The sequence below is a fragment of the Dictyostelium purpureum genome (assembly GCF_000190715.1).
Source record: "Dictyostelium purpureum unplaced genomic scaffold DICPUscaffold_32, whole genome shotgun sequence".
Classification (NCBI taxonomy): domain Eukaryota; phylum Evosea; class Eumycetozoa; order Dictyosteliales; family Dictyosteliaceae; genus Dictyostelium; species Dictyostelium purpureum.
This window is the reverse complement of record NW_003519369.1, coordinates 50,983-65,156: the sequence shown is the minus strand read 5'-3', so window position 1 is coordinate 65,156 and position 14,174 is coordinate 50,983. Positions and strand designations below refer to the sequence as shown.

At 24.9% G+C, this 14,174-nt stretch overlaps 5 protein-coding genes across 5 annotated transcripts; 4 read left to right on the top strand and 1 right to left on the bottom strand.

Annotated features, from left to right (window-relative positions):
* Nucleotides 1-1,121: 1,121 nt before the first annotated feature.
* DICPUDRAFT_75785 (uncharacterized protein) lies at nucleotides 1,122-2,579 on the top strand (the record flags this gene model as incomplete). Its single annotated transcript, XM_003284799.1, has 1 exon — nucleotides 1,122-2,579. The coding sequence occupies one exon, from the start codon at nucleotides 1,122-1,124 to the stop codon at nucleotides 2,577-2,579; it is 1,458 nt and encodes a 485-aa protein (XP_003284847.1).
* A 146-nt stretch (nucleotides 2,580-2,725) lies between these two features.
* Nucleotides 2,726-5,691, bottom strand: DICPUDRAFT_53205 (uncharacterized protein). Its single transcript, XM_003284769.1, has 3 exons — nucleotides 5,376-5,691; nucleotides 3,145-5,280; nucleotides 2,726-2,826 (listed from the first exon to the last, which is right to left on the bottom strand). Exons 1-3 carry the CDS (start codon nucleotides 5,551-5,553, stop codon nucleotides 2,756-2,758), a joined length of 2,385 nt encoding a protein of 794 aa, XP_003284817.1. The 5' UTR covers nucleotides 5,554-5,691; the 3' UTR covers nucleotides 2,726-2,755.
* A 378-nt stretch (nucleotides 5,692-6,069) lies between these two features.
* Nucleotides 6,070-8,240, top strand: DICPUDRAFT_148654 (uncharacterized protein; the record flags this gene model as incomplete). Its single annotated transcript, XM_003284798.1, has 4 exons — nucleotides 6,070-7,485; nucleotides 7,564-7,764; nucleotides 7,849-7,950; nucleotides 8,037-8,240. 4 exons carry the CDS (start codon nucleotides 6,070-6,072, stop codon nucleotides 8,238-8,240), a joined length of 1,923 nt encoding a protein of 640 aa, XP_003284846.1.
* Nucleotides 8,241-8,603: 363 nt separating this feature from the next.
* On the top strand, nucleotides 8,604-9,407 carry DICPUDRAFT_28273 (uncharacterized protein; the record flags this gene model as incomplete). Its single annotated transcript, XM_003284797.1, has 1 exon — nucleotides 8,604-9,407. One exon carries the CDS (start codon nucleotides 8,604-8,606, stop codon nucleotides 9,405-9,407), a length of 804 nt encoding a protein of 267 aa, XP_003284845.1.
* Nucleotides 9,408-10,615: 1,208 nt separating this feature from the next.
* On the top strand, nucleotides 10,616-13,339 carry DICPUDRAFT_75781 (uncharacterized protein; the record flags this gene model as incomplete). The annotated part of the gene is made up of 5 exons (XM_003284796.1): nucleotides 10,616-11,354; nucleotides 11,601-11,788; nucleotides 11,866-12,085; nucleotides 12,272-12,440; nucleotides 13,207-13,339. 5 exons carry the CDS (start codon nucleotides 10,616-10,618, stop codon nucleotides 13,337-13,339), a joined length of 1,449 nt encoding a protein of 482 aa, XP_003284844.1.
* Between the last annotated feature and the right edge of the window lie 835 nt (nucleotides 13,340-14,174).

Below are 14,174 nucleotides of genomic sequence, written 5' to 3'. Positions count from 1 at the left end.
TTATTATTTCACATACCAACTTTCAATTTAATCAATATTATTAATATCACAAATCAAAAAAATAAAATCAATAGTATTTTTAGAATTTAATAAATAGTAGTAAATAAACCAAATTAAACAACACAAAAAATAATAGTGCAAATATTACATAAAATTTTATTTATAAGACAAACAAAAAAAAAAAAAACAATAATAATATTTGGGGTCAAAAGGAGGGTGATTTAAGGGTGGTGAAAAAAGAAAAGAAAAAAGTTAATTATAACTACAATCAAAAAAAAAAATTTAACCACACCTCCCACACAACAGCATTAATAATATTACCAGTTACCCAGTTACCCCACATCAAACTTAACACACATAAGAACATTAGATTACTATTATTATAATAAAAACAACAAATAATACTTAATGGAATACAATACAACAAAAAAACAATAATAATAATTTTGTAAACGATAATTTTTTTTTTTTTTTTTTTCAAATTATACAATTTATTTTCTTATAATATTAAACAAATATTTGTTTATCAACACACACACGAACACACACACAAATACTTGTTCACCCAAACACACAATTCATTAACACACCCAAATAATTATATAAATACAAAATCATAATTACAATTAACATTATATTTATTTATTTATCAAAATTATAAAATATTATAATTATAAACTTTCATACTATATTTGTCAATTTGTTTTTTCACTATCCAATATCCTTTCAGATAGACCACTCATTTTTTTCAATTATTATATTTTTAAATTAAATTTATTTTTTTAATTTTTGTTTGCAGGTTTTTTCTCCATTCGATTTTGTTTTTTTTTTTTTGAATGTACTATATCAGGAACACTTTCAATATAAAATAATAATAATAATAATAATAATAATAATAATAATAATAATTAAAATAGCAACATACAAATAAAGAATCAACTTAAAAATTTAACTTAAATCTTGGTTTTTTTTTTATTTGTTTTTTTTTTTTTTTTTTTTATCACATAAATATAAATAATTTTTACTTTAATCATTAATATTCCAATATATAAATAAGTCAGAAAAAAAAAAAAATTTAGAAAACAAAAAGAAAAAATATAGTTTTTTTTATATATTTTAAAATGTCAACTTGTTCATCTCTTAGTATGAATGATAGAATTCATGTGGCTTATGGAAGCATTATTTCAGCATCACTATCAATTATTGGAACAATTTGTACAATTATTTTAATTAAAATAAGGAATAAAAAACAAATAAATAATGACCCACAAAGAAAGCAATTATTAAATTCGACAAATAGTGGCGAAAATAGTGGTGCCAGTTCAATATCGCCTAGTAATAGCTCAAACAATATAATTAGTATAAATAGCGGCAGTAGTGGCTACAGTTTTTTTTCAGAAGAGATAAACGATAATAATAATAAAAATTTTAATAATTTTATGAACAATTTAAATAATAATAAACATTATAATAATATAGCAAATAACAATAATAAAAAATCATTAAATTCTTTCAACAGTAAAGGAAACCAACAAACAACAAAAGTTTCTCATTTTATAATAAATTTATCAATTGCTGATTTGTTGGCTTCAATTTTTATTTTAATATCAAATGTTATGATGATACAGTTTAATGACAGATACGTAGAAACACCATTTTCAAGTGATAGCTACACATTTATAAATATGATGTCAATTTGCACCCTTAGTAATGGTTTTGTCAGCTTCTCATATATTTCAACCTTCTTTTGGACATTGGGAATAGCGCTATACATTTACCAACAATTCTCTTTAACCTCCACAATGGTATCAAGCTCATCGCTCAGCGACAGTCATAAACAATCAAGAAATAATAAAATTATTAAAATATTATTTTATATAATAAATTGGGTCATACCGTTCATATTGGGTGGAGTTATTGTATCAGGAAGTAGAATCGTCGATAAATCATCTTTCTTTAGTTCTGCCAGTGATGGTTCGGCAAGATCGTTGCCATGGTGTTCAATCGAAGCCAATGTCCAATTGGTTGCATTCTACCTACCGTTAATGGTATCAATGATATTCACTCTTTTTTATACACTCTTAATTAAACATAGATTTTCAAACAACACTTTGTATGGAGGCTCATCAACTTTGGTTAAACTTCAAAATAAAATTATTGGAAGATTGGTTCTTTTCTGCTTGGTTTTCTTTATATGCTGGACACCCAAATTAATCAGTTTCTTTATTACATACTTTACAAGTAGTGCTGGTAGAGCACAAGAATGCAAACAAATGCTATGGTTAGAGGTATTATCAGCTACTGTTTATCCATTACAAGGTTTTTGCAACTTCCTTTCATACACTGTATTTAAGAAATTCAAAGAGTTTTTTAAATTAAAATTAAATAATATTTCTAAATTATTTAAATCAAATTTAAATAATGATAACAAAAACACAAATAACAATTTTGGTTCAAATTTATTTTATACAAATAATAGTAATAATAATACTAATAATAATAATAATAATAATAATGGTAATAATAACTTCTATTTTACTTTTTCAACATTTGATTTAAATGAAAAAGGAAAAAAATAAAATAAAATAATAAAAATTTTAATTTTATAGAATTGTAAATATTTCGAAAATAAAAATAAATAAAAACTTATAAAACATAGTTTTTTTATTATAATAATAATAATAATTATATTGATTATTGTTTTATTATTATTCACATTCATTTTGAATTTTAATATTATAATATTAATATTTTATTATTCGTTTTTAAAAAAGATATTTTGGTACATTTGGGATAAGTTTTTTGCTTCTTCTGTTTTAAGTAATTCTAAAAAAAATTTTTAAGATTAGTTTTTTTTTTTTGTATATATTAAATGAAAAACAAAAAAAAACAAATAGAAATTATTACTGTGGGGTGGCTATTATTATTATTTATTGGTACTATTTTTATCAATTGATTGTTATTAATTATATTTGTTTTATTTATCCTCTTTTAATCTTTTTCTATTTGGCTCTTTATTATTTTTTATGTTAAAAAGAATTAATATAATGATGATTGTGAAAGAAAAAAAAAAAAAAAATTATTTTATCGTAAAAATAAAATTTAAATAATGGATTATAAACAAAAAAGAATATTGATATTTACCTTCGCTATCAATTTGAGTACCATCAACTGATCTTTCTAAAATTTGACGGAATGGAGCTGATGTGGTTGCAGTTGTGGTGGTGGTAGTGGTGGTAGTGGTATTATTGTTGTTATTTGAATCATTTTCTTTTTTAACTTTTGGGGTTTTTCCTTTTAAATAAGTTGAGCTTGGAGTTCTAGTAGTACCTGATGATTGTCTAGCTTGATCAATTTCAATGGTTTCCATCCACTCTGGTGGTATAATACTACCACTGTTTGATGACTGTCTTCCGGTGGTTGTTGTTGTGGTACTAAAATTATTACTAGTTGGTTGGGTTTGGGTTTGGGTTTGGGTGGTGGTAGTTGATGGTGATGAAGAATTATTTGATTGATAAACATCACGAAGATATTGGCTTGTCATTGTTGAAAATTCGATTAAAGCTGGTGATTCACTAATAATTTTTTGATATACAAAAGTGTCGATTAAATCAAAAGCACCTTGACTACCATTATCAAAACATTCTGAAAGACTTTCAATTAATTCTTTAACAAAATCTGAACTAAAGCTAGAAATTTCGTTTTGTAAAGTGCCATCAGTGTTTCGATTAATAAAGATTAAAAGGAATCTCTTTAAATATTTTCTTGCTAATCTTGCAACAATATCTGGATAGTTTTGATTGATAACATGTCTTGATAAATCTTCTGGTAAAGTAGTTTCGGCAACCTGATATCTAATGTTTTCAGTATATGATTCAACCATTCTATCTATATTATCTGTTGAGCTATTACCTGAAAGAAGTTCTTGAACTAAGATTTGTCTTATCAATCTGTGACCTTGACGTACTGCTGCATCACCTCCATTAGAAATTAATTGGAAACCATTAAGGAGATGTGGCATATTAATAAAAAGAATTAAAAGTGGGGAGGTTCCTCTTGATATATAGTTATTGTTATTATTATTGTTTTGTGATTGGAACATTTGTGAAATATTTGAAAAAATATCAGAAAGATGATTTTCGTTTGAACCTCCTGGGATATTCGATAAAACACTATTAAGAATTCCACCTAAAGGATTATTATTTGGCTGTTGTCCAAGTGATGAGAAAAGACCATTTAATGTTTGTGAAATTACATTGTTAATATCTTCACCTAAAACTGGAGCTCCATTTACATCTACATTTACACTTGGTCCTGCATTTGGATTTGGATTTGGGTTTGAATTTGTATTTGTATTTGTATTTACAAATACATTTGTAAATACATTTGGATTTGTATTTGCATTTGTTGAAGTTGTAGTTGAAGTGGTGTCACTTGGAGAAGTGCTGGTAGTGGTAGTGGATGGAGCGGTGGTAGTTGTGGTGGTTGGTGAGGTGGTGGTTGAAGATGGATTTCTTTGTGAGTTAGCTGTTGTGCCAGGTCTTGATCTAAGTGGTTCAGAATCGAGAGATATAAAGGTTCCTGGAATGCCTGGTACTGGGTGTAAAGCACCAGAAGTTTGTAAAGAAAGCAAATCAGCAGGTGTTGTAATTGTAGAACTTGAAACAGGTGTAATACCATTTGGACCTAAATTTAATGTGATTTGTGAAATGGAAGGAACAAAATGGGTGCCATTTGGTTGATCGGTAGTACGGAAGGCGTTTGTACATTGAGATAAAAGACCTGTGGCATTTGACAGTCTTGATAAACTTAATCCAACAGCAGTAGCTTCAGCTTGAAGTTGGACTCTTTGTGCTGGATCAGTAATATTATTATTATTTCTTAATTGCTCATTTAAATGGTTCATACGTTCAACCAAACGATTAATTTCAGTCAAGGTTAAATCAAAATAATCTGAAAGTCTTTCGTGTGATGGTTGTTGTTGTGGGTCATATGGATGACCATCTCTGTCTGGTGGGACTGGACCTGTAACAAGTGTATTGGATGGATTATTAACATTTGCAATTGCATCACGTAATTGTGTGTCAAATGGTACCTGTGATGGTACAATTGATCTCATTACCGAATTTAAAAGATCGTTTCTTGGAATTCTGTTTGTTGAGGAACTTGAAGAAGAAGAGGAGGTGGATGTAGTTGATGTGGTTGAAGTTGATGGTGGTGGTGGATTGGTTGATTCTGGTGGTCTTTCTGCTAAATGTAATGTTACACCATCCTCAATTTCTAAAAATTAATATAATAAAAAGTGTTAATATAAATGGAGATTGCGACACATCGAGGAACAACAACTTCATTTTGAACTTAATCTATATACTTACTATAAAATTGTAAATCCTTTTCATCACGTAAATATTTTCCTTTATAAATAACCCTTTGAAGTGGGATTGGGACTGAGGAGGCATCTTGTATAAGTTGTTTTAATTCTGGAATTGTGGTTTCTGGAGTAACCTCTAAATTATAAACTGAACCATCTAATTTTTTTATATTAATTTTCATTTTCTTTTTTTTTTTTTTCCAATAACTATTATTATTGTGAACTATATCTATTTATTAAAAAAAAAATAATAACCAAAAACAATTATATTATTATTATAATATATAATTATTTATATGTATTTATATATTAAAATAAAGTTAGATAAGTAATAAATAGAAATAATGAACCCTAAAAAATAAAAATTAAAAATTAAAAAAATTTAAAAATTTAAAATAAAAAAAAATTGAAAAAAAAAAAAAAAATTTTTATTTTTTTTTCTTTTTTTTTTTTTTGCAAAATTGTGTATTTTTTTAAAATTTTTTTTTTTTTATTCCTTTTCGTTTTTATAATCATTATCATTTTTAATTAATTCTATTTCAGATTTTATTTTTTAGAAAAAAAAAAAAATAGTATTTGTAATAATATTCATAGTATTATTAATAATTAAATAACACATTTTAATTTTATATATATATATAATTTCATTGTGTGTGTGCTTTTTTTTTTTTTTTAAAAAAAATATAAAAAAACAAAAAATGATTAGATCAAAAGTTTTTACAAAATTTATTAACTATAATAGAATCAACTCAACAGGTTCTATTAAACAATATCAATCAAACACAGGTTCATTATTAAATGGATTCAACAGCATAAAATCAAATAATCAAATAAATAATAATAATAATAATAATTATAATAATAATTTTAGTATCCAATCATATCAAAAAAGAGATATTTCTTTTTTCACCAATGTCTATAATAACTTCATGCAGCTTGTTGAATCCAATCCAGAATATGTTAAATTAATGGAGGATTTCGATAGAGTATTTTTAAATAATAGATTTAAGAAACAAAAAGAAAAGGAAGAGCAAGATAAAAAAGATTTAGAAGCTAAAATGGAGGCATATTCAAAGTCAGCAGAGCAACGTGCAAAAGAAGAAGCAGGTTTACCAGAAGAAGAGGTTAGAAAGAGAAGAGAAGAGGAACAAAAACTCTATGAAGAATTACTTAATCAAAAGACCAAAAAAGGTGAAAAAACTGAAGGTCGTCCAATGCCAAGTGGTGAAGTTAAAGTCAAAACTGATGGTGTTTCACCATCCGAACAATCTGATGCCCTCAAGCATTTAAAGGATATTTACGATAAAGCTCAAGGTATTCGTCCATTACCATTCGAACCAAATAGAGAAGAACCAACATTTGAAAATTGCCAAGAGTTTATGTTTGGTGGTGAATTTGGTTTATATGATTTAGATGCAACCAATCTCATTGCTGACTCAAATCCATCAATCGAATACTTAACCTTTACAGAACAATTTAATATGGCTATGGATACATATGAAGATGTTGGCAAATTTTTAATTAAAACCGATTTAGATGCTCGTGCTGCCAATGTTAAATACGATACAATTGATTGGGATGATTTCATTTATAGCGAAGAGGAATTTCAAGCACTTCCAAAACCATATTTAGAATTTTTACAAAGAAAGCTCGAAATGGAATTTGGTGACAAAATTAGAGAAATGGAAGCAATAGAAGAGAAGAAATTATTCGAAAAAGAAGAACGTTATAAAGAATACGAAAACCAAGAAGAGACAGGTGGTAGAGATTTAAAAAGTCCAGATAACCCAAACAACTACCCAGTTAAACTTGAAAAAATCGAAATTAAACCAACTCTAAAAGATCCAATTTTTATTAAAGTTGTAGACAAGCTTATGGATATTCTTACCCCACCAGAAAAATACGCAACCTCCTATGTTTATGATACACTCATTAAAAAATTCTACAAAGGTTCACCAACTAATAATAAGATCATCAATGAATGGGATACTTATCTACCAGAAACCTCATTAGAAACACTTTTAATGGAATTAAGAACCGACTTTTTACCAAATTACTTTTATCATTATTTCCGTGGTAATCTTAGAGAATTGGAACAATATACCGAAGATGAGGTAATTATTATTATTATAATTATTATTATTATCTATTTTAATGGTAATATTAAATTTTTTTATTTTTTTTTATTTTAGTATATGGAGGAAACTGCAAAATTCATCCACACTTTAGAAGGTAATTATAAAATTCTTAATCATGAACTCCTTGGTATTTCAAAAATCAATTTCTGTAAATTCATGAATGAAGAAGAAGCCACATATTTAAAGGTTTCAATTAAAGTATTACATAAAATGGGTCTTAGAGATTACAATGGTAACCCAATCGAAATTGCAAAAGTAAATATATTTATTCAAAGGTTATTATTGTATTTTTTATTGATATTAATACTAATAAATTAATTTTTAAATTCAATTTTATAGGAAGAAAGACATGGTGTTTATATTTCACACTTTAGACTTTATTTAACTTTAGATCCACCAAAGAATAGATTTGGTTGGGTTGTTGGTAAAATTAGACCATCAGTATGTATTGAAATTCATTAAATTTCTATAAACTGAACTTTCATATTAACAACAATAATAATAATTTCATTCATTTATAAATATAGATTCCACACAAAGTACTTAATTTAGTTCCAGATAATGAAGTTGACCAATATGATTTTGCAGATTTTGAAGTTGAAGAAAAAAGAGATAAAAAAGGAAAAAGAGTAAAAAGAGAAAAAAGAGAAAAAAAATTAAATAGACCACTCACCGAAGAAGAAAAGCTAGCTTCAAAACCAAAATATGATGCTGATGCTTCAGTTAGATAATTATAATTAAATTAAAGAAATTTAAATTTAAATAAACCATTCAGACACATATTTTTTATATTAATACCCCATTAAAAATTTACCAACCACTTTTTTCGATTAACCTTTTTTTTAAATGTGGGTTTTGATTATTATTAATTTTTTTTTTTTACCCAAATTTTCTAAAAATCAAATACCAGAATTTTTTCATCAGATTAAAAAATTAAGTTACTTTAAATACCAATATTCCCATCACGAAATAACTACACGCAATTAATGACAAAAAAATTTTATTTTTTTTTTTTTTAATTTTTTTTTTTTAATTTTTTTTTTAGTTTTAAAAATTTTATTTTTACAGTTTATTTAAATTAATTAAAAAGAAATATGCAAGATCAAAAAGAAAGTGTAGAAAGACCGGGTGGTGATGTTAATTATAATGTTTTTGGTAAATCTTATCATAATTTTAGACAAGAGGAACCAGAGATAAAAAAAGCAATTTTAAATGCAATTGGAGATAGCAAAAAGATTTTAAATGTTGGGGCTGGTGCAGGATCTTATGAACCAACAGATGAAAAATACGAAGTTACACCATTAGAGCCATCCGCTTCAATGAGAGAAAAGCGTCCAAAGCATTTAGCACAAGCCGTAGATGGGGTTGCAGAAAATATACCATTTCCAGACAATCATTTCGATGCATCAATGACTACATTCAGTGTTCACCAATGGCCACAATTAGAAAAAGGTTTGACCGAAATGAGAAGAGTTACTAAAGGTCCAGTTGTTATTTTAACATGTGATCCACACAAAGTAATGGACTTTTGGATGTACGATTATGCACCAAATGTATTTCAAACCGAATCAACCCGTTATCCAGATTTAAATAAGATCTCACAAGTGTTAGGTGGTAGTGTAGAAATTGTTCCAGTTCCAATTCCAAAAGAATGCCACGACCTCTTTAACGAAGGTTATTACGCTAGACCAGAGTTTTTTGTAAATAATTGTCCAGGTTCATACTCTAGTTGCTCTGCTTGGTCATTTGTAGATGATGAAACCAGAAATATCTATATTAATAATATTAAAAAAGATCTCGATTCTGGTGAATGGGATAAGAAATATGGCCATTATCGTAATCAATCACATTATATTGGTTCTTTATATTTAGTAATTTCAAATCCAAAAAAAGAATAAAATAAAACAATAAACAAATTATAAATAACATTTATAGAATGATAATATAAAACAAAAATAATACCATCAACAACAATAGTATCAGTGGCAAAGTACACATTTAAATCAAAGGCATTTATAGGAAGACCCAGGAGCAATTAATTTAATTCTATTATATAAAATACATATCACATTCAAATTTTTTTTTACAAAAACCTCAGTAATATAGATGCTTAATTAGTAAGCAATAATTTATTAATAATTAATAAAATTAAAAGTAGGGAAATTATAAAATTGTTTTTATATTGGTTAATTATTAATTGTTTAGTGGTTGTTAAAATTTTATTAACAATAATTTAAAAAAAAAAAAAAAAAAATAAACTGACATTAGTATATCTGATATTGTATGTTTGTTCAAATTTCATAATGTTTTTGATATTTTAATATATATTTAATTTTTAGTATATCATCTTTTTATTTTTTAAAAATTAATTATTTTTTATTTAAAAAAAAAAAAAAAAAAAAAAAAAAAAAAAAAAAAAAAGAGAAAAAAAAAAAATTTAATAAATGACAATAAATCAATATTTAATAATCAATATTTAATAATCATTAAGTAAAAAATAATAATAAATTAACCAATGGTTAATATCATTTTAGAAAAAAAAGATAAAATAATAAAAATAATTAATTTTCTTTATATTGACTAAAAAAGTAATCATAAAAATAAATCATTGTATTAATGTAAATTAATCATTGAAATTTTAATAGTAATGAAGTTCCATATAATGTAATTACTATTTTAATTTGTTTATTGAAGAAATTCATAAATTGCTATAATTTTTTATTATTAATATAATAATCTTGAAGTTCCCCAAATGGATTTACTTTTTCCTTTCGAAGGAATCATCTGTTTAATTTTTTTAAAAAATTTTTTTTTACAACCACTATGCCTTGTGGGTCACCCCATACATTTTTTATAATGATTTAAAATTTTTTTTTTTTTTAATTTAAAGTTTTTATTTTAATTTTTAAATTTTTTTTTAATTTTTAAATTTCATTGCCAAAAGAAATTTTTTTTTTTTTTTTTTTTTTTTTTATTAATTTATCTTCATACAATTAATTATTTACTATAGTAATCAATAAAATATTAAATTTTAATAACAATAACTTTTTATATTAATTAAATAATATTCAGCAATCATTATTTAATAATCATAATTTAATATAAAATGTTTCTAGCAGTTTTAATATTCTTTATTTCTGCATTACTAGGTGTTTTATCATGGTATTTTGTAAATAAATATTCAACCAACAATAACTATAATAACAACAATAACAATAACAATAACAATAACAATAACATTAACAATAACAATAACAATATCAACAACAACAACAATGGTTTATTCAGCAACAACACCTACCCACAACAATCTACACCAATCCATTATACTGTTCCATTAAATATAAAACAAAACCAACAAAATCAAATTTCTCAACCACAACATCAAAATCAACAACAACATCAACAACAACAACAAATTCCATTTCCAAGGGTTCAATCTAACCATAACCCATCTATTAAAAAAAGAAACTCATCTTATTCTGCTCCTGATATGGTTTTAGCATCTGTTCAACCCCAACAACACCCAGAACCATCTATTATTCCACCAGTTTTCAATTATACAGGTACCCCAAATTCAACTGTTAATACTCCAATGAAGAAGAGACCATTGGATACTGATGATCAAAACTATATTGGTCACAACATTCACCCTTTAAAAAAACATAGATTTGAAGACGAGGAGGAAATTAAAAGGGTTGAAGAAGAAAAAAAACGTATAGAAATGGAAATAATAGAAAAACAAAAACAGGAAATGGAAACAATGGAAAGAGAGCGTGTTGAAAGAGAACGTGCTGAAAGTGAACGTGCCGAAAAAGAAAGATTGGAAAAACTAGAAGAAGAACGTAAAAAAAATGAATTATTAGAAAAGGAAAGATTAGAAAAATTAGAACAAGAACGTTTAGAACAACAACGTTTAGAGCAACAACGTTTAGAACAACAACGTTTAGAACAACAACGTTTAGAACAACAACGTTTAGAACAAGAACGTTTAGAACAAGAACGTTTACAACAAGAACGTTTAGAACAACAACGTTTAGAACAACAACGTTTAGAACAACAACGTTTAGAACAAGAACGTTTACAACAAGAAGAGGAACAAGAAGAAATTCAAGAAGAACATGAAGAAGGTGGCGAATGTTACATTTGCTACGAAATTATGGAGGCCATTAATGTATGCACCATAGATTGTAACCATAAATTTTGTTTCAAGTGCATTACTGATTGGTCCAAAAAAAAAAATACTTGCCCTTATTGTAGAAAAAGATTCAATACCAAAGTAAGTAATTCATACATTCATATTTATACTTAATAAATAAAAAATATATATTAATTTATTTCTTTTTTTAATTGTAGAGAGCACATAATGGTGAATTATTTCATGTTGAAAATAGAGGTCAACTTAGAAATTTAAATAATCAGATCCCTGATGATTTAGATGACTTTTCCGATGATGAATCTGATGAATCCGATGAATCCGATGAATTTGACGCTGAAGCTATGTATAATCAACTTAGAGAAATTCGTCGTAGATATAATTTCGAAGATCCAGAATTAGAAAACTTAATGCGAATCGGTTAATCATGAAATCGATAGCAATTCAATTAATATTTTAGGTACTTTATTCAATTTTTTATTTTAATGAAATCATTGAAGAACTAAATATTAATTTAATCGTCTAATTCAAAGTTTCATTTTATGAATCGATGGCGATTAAATTAATAATTTACATTCATTATCAATGTTTCATTAAATTAAATAGATAAAGAACTAGATATTAGTTACATTTTTCCACTCATAATTTCAATTAATGATATTTTTAAAAGTTTTCCAAATCATCCGAAACAGATTCTCAAAGGAATTCAAAAATTAGTCACCTCACCTCTTTATCAAAATTTCATCATACAGTTCAGCTCTTCAGAAAATAGCAAGTAAAAGTTCAATAAAATAATAAATGTTCCAGTTCCAGTTCCAGTTCCAGTTCCACAGTATCTAATAATTCATTAAGGTAGCTATAATAATATTTACATAATTGTTATAATATTTGAATTTAAAAGAAACTAACTATAATATATTTTTTTAGTTTAATTCTAATTCTTATTTTTCAATATCAATACGTATCAGTTTCTAATCTAACATTGGAGGTCTCGCCAAATAATCAATCAAAGTTCACAACAATCTTCTGGGTAACCATAACTAAGAACCAGAGTCACCTTTTTCTTTCAAAGTTCAACACCATTTACAACCATCACATCAACCATTCTCACCCAAATACATCATCGAACAGTATAAACTCACTCAAAGTCACATTCCAGCTGTATAAACACCATTTACAACCATCACACCTAACAATCTAACACAAATCCATAATTTATTAATATAAACACTAAAACGATTTTAAATAAAAAAAAATTTTAATTTTTTTGTAAATTTTTTTAATTTCTTTCAAATTTTTTTAATTTCTTTCAAACTTTTTTAATTTCTTTCAAATTTTTTTATTTTATTGGTTAAACTAAAAACTAAATGATTTTGGTGTTGATATAAATAATGTAGTTAAAGGTATTGAAATGTATGTATATTTTTATAAATTTTTTAAATAAAGTTCATTTTACAAACATTATGTTTTTTAATTAGCGGTGCAGGTGTATTATATACATCCCCATTACTAGGTGTCAAATTATTTAAATAATTTTTTAGGTTTAAACTACTATTGGAGTTACTAAAGAAAAATTTCGGATTACCCAATTCAAAAATTTTACAGCAGAGTTATCTCAAAGAAATACACTTAGATGGGTTATTGTGCAGATTAAAGTTTTCAACCATCATTTAATAATAAAAAATTAAATAATAATAGTGATAGTAATTACAATAAGAATAGTGATTTTTTATCAAAATTAAAAGAAAAATGAAGATAATATTCAAACTCTATGTTAAAATAAATAAAAAAAGTATTGTTTTTAAAATGAATTAATTAATATTAATAGATTCAAATTATTTTTTTACCACAAAATAAAATAGAGATTCTCCAATAGTTTATTTTATTGACAAATATTAGTGCTTTTTTTTATATAGATTTTTTTTTTAATATCAGATTTATTTTAAATTAAAAAAGTGTTAATTTGATATTTTTAATAAGGTGCAATGGTGTCACCAAACATAATAATTTGTAGAAATATGGGTGTATCTATAATTGACTTTATTTTTAATTTAAATTAATTATTTCCTTTTTTATTTCTTTTAAAAAAAATAATCACAATCAACTAAAAAAATTTTTATTTTATATATTTCTTTTTTTTTATTTTAATTTTTTAATTTTTATTTTATTTTTTCATTTTTACTATCAAAATTTATATAATAAAAAGATAGGATATTCGATATGAAAATCTTTATTCCGAATAAATATTTATTAATTTATACAATAGATTTAAACAATATCTTTTTATAAAATTGTATCAATTCCTTTTTTTTATAAATATACAGGTTATTGAACAAAACAACAAATTACTTTAGAATTTTAAAAACTATTATAATACTCAATTACCAATCTAAATGTGATGAGGAAACTTTATTTTCATTGGGAAACGAAATGACAAAAAATAAACTTTTAATAAATAATAATAAAGTAAAACTTATATTTAAAAAAACTATTCTTAATTATTCATATG